Source organism: Ranitomeya variabilis, chromosome 6, assembly GCF_051348905.1.
Source record: "Ranitomeya variabilis isolate aRanVar5 chromosome 6, aRanVar5.hap1, whole genome shotgun sequence".
NCBI lineage: Eukaryota > Metazoa > Chordata > Amphibia > Anura > Dendrobatidae > Ranitomeya > Ranitomeya variabilis.
The window spans coordinates 350,885,668-350,891,667 of record NC_135237.1 but is presented as its reverse complement, the minus strand read 5'-3'; the positions used below and the strand labels follow the sequence as shown (position 1 = coordinate 350,891,667).

The 6,000-nt window shown below is 51.5% G+C and overlaps 1 protein-coding gene across 5 annotated transcripts in view; it reads left to right on the top strand.

Annotated features, from left to right (window-relative positions):
• Positions 1–1,161: 1,161 nt before the first annotated feature.
• The window catches only part of DTNBP1 (dystrobrevin binding protein 1), a 234,886-nt gene continuing 230,047 nt past the window's right edge, over positions 1,162–6,000 (top strand). The window contains exon 1 of one of the 5 annotated variants that reach the window (XM_077269927.1): positions 1,162–1,376. Coding sequence is in view for 4 of the 5 variants with exons in the window: in XM_077269925.1 (XP_077126040.1) it covers positions 1,261–1,376 (116 nt within the window). In the remaining variant the exon portion in view is untranslated. The remainder of the gene's footprint in view (positions 1,377–6,000) is intronic. The other 4 variants (XM_077269925.1, XM_077269923.1, XM_077269922.1 and 1 more) reach the window with 4 other exon arrangements.

Below are 6,000 nucleotides of genomic sequence, written 5' to 3'. Positions count from 1 at the left end.
CTTCTGTATGTTTCCTCTTTCCCGAAGCTGCAGCACTAAGGCTACACAGCTCGTTACACCTTCTCCTGCCTCAGACTGCTCCAGTCTGCTTTCTGGCACTAACTGTCTGAACTCCCTTTCCCTCCAAACCACAATAATAATAATCTTTAATAATAATCTTTATTTTTATATAGCGCTAACATATTACGCAGCGCTTTACGGGTTGCACACAATATATATAGGGGAGTCACCTATGAAATAGGATCAAAAGCTCCCCCTTGTGGCCTGGAGTGTGAACATGTTGTGTGCATTGTGATTACCTGGTGAGGGTTGTCTTTCATCGCTTCCAAACATAACATCACCTTCCCCGTGAGGAAAGCAATACTACTGTTACGACCAGGACCCTGGGGCGCCAAACACTCGCAAGTGTGACCCCGGCCTAAAGTGAATGTACCAGCCTTTCCACAAGCCCTTTCATTCTACTGTGGCTGCCCCTTGTGGAGCCAGCAGAGCCCAGCACACAGCTCTTCTCTCAGGCACACTTTTTATTAGGCTGGGGTCACACTAAACGCATGGAAATCGGTCTGAGTCTTCCTGCTGAGAGTCGCACAAGTGTTGTCCGTATGGTCATCCGTGTGTAATGCGTTTTCCATGCGATTTTCTCGCACCTATGTATCTGTATGACATGCGTATGGCTTTACATTTTTCACTGCTTTTCCTCGCTGAATTTAATGGCTCAATGGGCTGACATGAGGAAAATGTGTGCGTAGTTCTTGCAAGTCATACTGACGGTCCGTGTGGTGTCCAAGTTTTTCTCGAGCCCATAGGATTGCATTAGGGAGTTTCGGCCGATATACGCATACAATCACAGCATGCTGCGATTTTACACGCACGCTGAATACGCCCGAGAAAAAAAACGGTGATGGGAGCTGCCCCATAGACCAACACTGGTCCAAATGCTATGCAATGCTTTCCCGCATTATCGCATAGCAGTCGTCCGCATTCTACGGTAGTGCGACCCCGGCCTAACTGTCATATTCGTTTTATGAGACGATTTGGGTCAGACCCCCAGCTAAGAGCCAGGAAAGTAAAGCGACCAGCAGTTCTCCTAGTCTATGCTGCCCTCTAGCGTCACAAGACCGGCCCCGCACTAGCGTCATCCTCTCAGAATGAAAGCAGCGTGAGCGCGTGTGTGGGCGGGGCAAGTTTCTTTTCCGGCCCCGCCTCCTCCTTGTGACTGTGACGCTATGAGGAAAAACAGTCCCGCTCGCTGGTAGCTGGATGGTGCATTGTGGCCCTGGAAAGTCGCACAGTTTGGCGCTTGTCCTCTGTCGCAGCAGCATGTTTGAGAACCTGAGGGAACGGCTGCTCACTGTACAGCAGGACCTGACCAGCGGGTAAATCTGTGCTGAGCGCTGATATGGGACGTCCCGGTGCATGTCGGGAGCAGTGATGATAGTGGTAACAGTGACCGTTCTGCTGCAATGACTGGTTGCATCCACAAACCTCCTGTCTGCTATGTTCTACCTATGTGACTGGTGACGAGCTGAGGGGGGTCTCACAGGGCCACGAGCTGAAAGGGGGTCTCACAGGGCGACGAGCTGAAAGGGGGTCTCACAGGGCGACGAGCTGAAAGGGGGTCTCACATGGTGACGAGCTGAGGGGGAGTCTCACAGGGCGACGAGCTGAAAGGGGGTCTCACAGGGCGACGAGCTGAAAGGGGGTCTCACAGGGTGACGAGCTGAAAGGGGGTCTCACAGGGCGACGAGCTGAAAAGGGGTCTCACAGGGCGACGAGCTGAAAGGGGGTCTCACAGGGTGACGAGCTGAAAGGGGGTCTCACAGGGCGACGAGCTGAAAGGGGGTCTCAGGGTGACGAGCTGAGGGGGGTCTCACAGGGTGACGAGCTGAAAGGGGGTCTCAGGGCGACGAGCTGAAAGGGGGTCTCACAGGGCGACGAGCTGAAAGGGGGTCTCACAGGGCGACGAGCTGAGGGGGTCTCACAGGGCGACGAGCTGAGGTGGGGATCTCACAGGGTGACGAGCTGAGGGGGGTCTCAGGGTGACGAGCTGAGGGGGGTCTCACAGGGCGACGAGCTGAGGGGGTCTCACAGGGCGACGAGCTGAGGGGGTCTCACAGGGTGAGGAGCTGAGGTGGGGATCTCACAGGGTGACGAGCTGAGGGGGGTCTCACAGGATGACGAGCTGAGGGAGATGTCACAGGGCGACGAGCTGAGGTGTGGATCTCACAGGGTGACGAGCTGAGGGGTCTCACAGGGTGAGGAGCTGAGGTGGGGATCTCACAGGGTGACGAGGTGAGGGGAGTCTCAGGGTGACGAGCTGAGGGGGGTCTCACAGGGTGACGAGCTGAGGGGGGTCTCACAGGGCGACGAGCTGAGGGGGTCTCACAGGGCGACGAGCTGATGGGGGTCTCACAGGGTGACGAGCTGAGGGGGGTCTCAGGGCGACGAGCTGAGGGGTCTCGCAGGGTGACGAGCTGAGGGGGGTATGACAGGATGACGAGCTGAGGGGGGGTCTCACAGGGTCTTTATTTTTTATGGAAAATCCTTTTGAAGCTAGGACCCCACGCCAGTTTTCCATACACGATAATGCAGAATTGTATTGCTGTACTATGCACAGTGTGAGCTTTTGGGAACGTGTGCCTATGTGTAGGCTCCGTGTGTATTTATGCACCGTCCCCGAATGCACATTCCGTTTTCGTATGTTTGCACAATGTGTGTCTGCAATTCTTGTTTACATTGTTATTGGGTGATTTTCTTATTTGCAGTAATCGACTGAGAGCCATCCACCAAGTGCTGGAAAGCATGGCTACTCTATCATCAGGGATGGCAGGGGGCATATTGCATATAGGACTACTTAGAACAGTCGTTACTAGACCTCCAGCGTAATCGTCATTTTATAAATCAATACTACACATGAAAATAAACTTTGTACTATATCTTATTATTATTTATTTATATAGCACCATTAATTCCATGGTGCTGTACATGAGAAGGGGTTACATCAAAATACAAATATCGCTTAGGCTAGGGTCACATTGCGTTATGTGACCGTGTTTAACGGACTACGTTACACCGCGGCATAACGCGGTGTTAACGTAGTCCGTTAACGCCGCCATAGCCTGTAATGGTGAACGCGTCGCTAGCGCCCGGGCGTGCGCTAGCGATGTGCCGTCATTTGAGTGACGGACCTCGGACGCTGCTTGCAGCGTCCGCGGCGCGCCCGAGGTCCGTTCCTCGCTAGTGCAGATCGGGGATCTGCACTAGCGGGGACGCCGAACGCGGACCCTAGAGAAGCATTGCGTTAGCGCAATCCGCTAGCGCTATGCGCTTAACGGATTGCCCTAACGCAATGTGACCCTAGCCTTACAGTAAACAAAAACTAACAATGACAGACTGGTACAGAGGGAAGAGGACCCTGCCCTTGCGGGCTTACATTCTACACAATTATGGGGAAGGAGACAGTAGGTCAAGGGTTGCGGTAGCTCCAATGGTGTTGAGGTGGCCGTGTGGTCTTTACAGGCTGTAAGCTTCTTTGAAGAGGTGGGTTTTCAGGTTTCTTTTGAAGGATCCAAAAGTAGTGGATAACCGGATGTGTTGGGGCACTGAAGTCCAGAGGATGGGGGATATTCGGGAGAAGTCTTGGAGGCGATTGGGAGAGGAGCGAATAAGTGTGGAGGATAGTAGGAGGTCTTGGGAGGACCGGAGATTACGTGAGGGGAGAGATTAGTGTGGAAATATACAGAGGAGAAAGATTATGGATGGCTTTGTAGGTCAGTGTTAGATAGTTTAAACTGGATACGCTGGGAAATTGGGAGCCAGTGAAGAGATTTGCAAAGAGGTGAAGCAGGAGTGTAGCGAGGGGAGAGATTAGTCGGGCAGCAGAGTTAAGGATGGACTGGAGGGGTGCGAGAGTGTTAGAAGGTAGGCGACAGAGGAGTATGTTGCAGTAGTCGAGGCTGGAAATGATTAGGGCATGCACGAGCATTTTGGTAGAGTGTGGGTTGAGGAAAGGACGGATTCTGGAAATATTTTTGAGCTGGAGGCGACAGGAGGTGGCGAGAGCTTGGATGTGCGGTTTGAAGGACAGGGCAGAGTCAAGGGTTACTCCGAGGCTGCGGATTTTGGGGACAGGGGAAAGTGTGATTTCTAGGGTTGAGCGACTTTTACTTTTTTGGGGTCGAGTCGGGTTTTGCGAAACCCGACTTTGTCAAGAGTCGAGTGAAATCGGCCGATCTTCTTGCAAAGTCGGGGTCGTTGTTCGGCCGAAACACGAAACCCAATGCAAGTCAATGGGGAAGCATAGTCGGCAGTGAGTGGAGGCCAGGAAAACACCTACAGTGCCCATTTTAATGCCAAAAACATCAATTCTTGTTACTTAAGCTTGTCAATCTTAATTTACCTTGCAATAATAGGTACCCATTGAAAATTGGGGGGTCATTTGGCTAAAGTTGTGGGGGGTAGGGCTGGTTCAAGTTTTCAGTGGGCCCAGGAAACGTGGAGTACGTCACGGCGGTGGAACAGTTAGAGGTAAGTATTGCAATGTTGCAAGTGCTGTGATCCTGAGCAAGCAGGGGGTCCCACTCGTTCGCACTGGCACAGGGCCCCTCACAGTACGGCGGTGTGTTTGCACGGCGGGGGCGCCTCCCACCGGCAGCGACACTTTGCGTACTATGAGGGGCCCTGTGCCAGTGACGTCGCCAACGAGTGTGCCCCCCCCACCTGATGAAGGAACCTGCACTTTCACCTGCACCTTCCTCTTTGTCCCCGTGTAAGGTGGTATAGTATGCGGGAAGAGGAACCTGACTTTCAGCAGGGTCAGATTCAGGCTGTGTAGAGTGCAAGGGGAAAGTAGTGGTCTGGGTCAATGTACCAGCGGGCTAATCTAGCAGTGGCTGGGCAATGGGCAGGATGAGAAGGAAACACAGATCTAGGCCCAAATAATAGTGGCCTAAATGCTGTTCAAAATTGGTAACAGGACTAACCAGGCGGCATTGCTTTGTTCAGTGGAGGACCACTGTAATGAGAGGCTGACAGAGTGAGTAGGGCCAAATAAGTAACTAGGCTAAATGCAGTTCTAAATTGCTAACAGTAGGAAACAGGCGGCACTGCTTTGTTCAGTGGAGGAGAACACCAAGGAGCGGCAGACCCCGTTACTAGGCCCCAACCCAAGTAGTATGGCAACTGTAGTGTTACATTTAAAAATACTTAATGAGAGCCGGAAGATTGAAGCTCAGACAAGGAAACCCGGAGGAGAACACCAAGGAGGAAGAGAACACCAAGGAGCGGCAGACACCGTTACTAGGCCCCAACCCAAGCAGTATGACAACTGTAGTGTTAAATTTAAAAAATACTTAATGAGAGACGGAAGATTGAAGCTCAGCTTTTTCAGTGGAGGACAGCGTGATTTAGTGGCGCAGACAGACAAAGGTAGTATCGTATGTGTTAACTAAAAAAGTTGGCTCTATGCAGTTTTAAATTGGTCACAGGGGTACACAGGCAGCATTGGTGTGGTCAGTGGAGGACAATTAGAAGGAGGGACCGCAGACAGACTTCCTAGGCCTAAAATAATAAATTAGGCTCTATGCAGCTTAAATTTGGCAACAGGAATACACAGGCAGCATTGGTGTGGTCAGGGGAGGACAATTGGAAGGAGTGTCTGACACAGTAAGTACTCCGAGTCCCAAAACCTAAAGTGATTTTAATGTATCCAAAACAAAAATAACCCCCCCCCCCAAAAAAAAAAAAAAAAAAAAGGGTGGCATACTTAGGTACAGGGGTGTGCTCCTATGCTGACCTTCAGACATTGTAATTTGGTTCAAAGTATTTACTGGTGCAAATGTAGGACAGGGCCCCTGACTATTTTAACTAGCATCATACATGTCAACAAACTGTTATTGTCTGTGCCAGGCATGGAAGGATTTACGCCTATACTAAACAGTGGTGGAGCAGCGGCAGATAATTTAGCAAGTGGTAGAGCACTGTTTGACCTTGGGGGGGGGG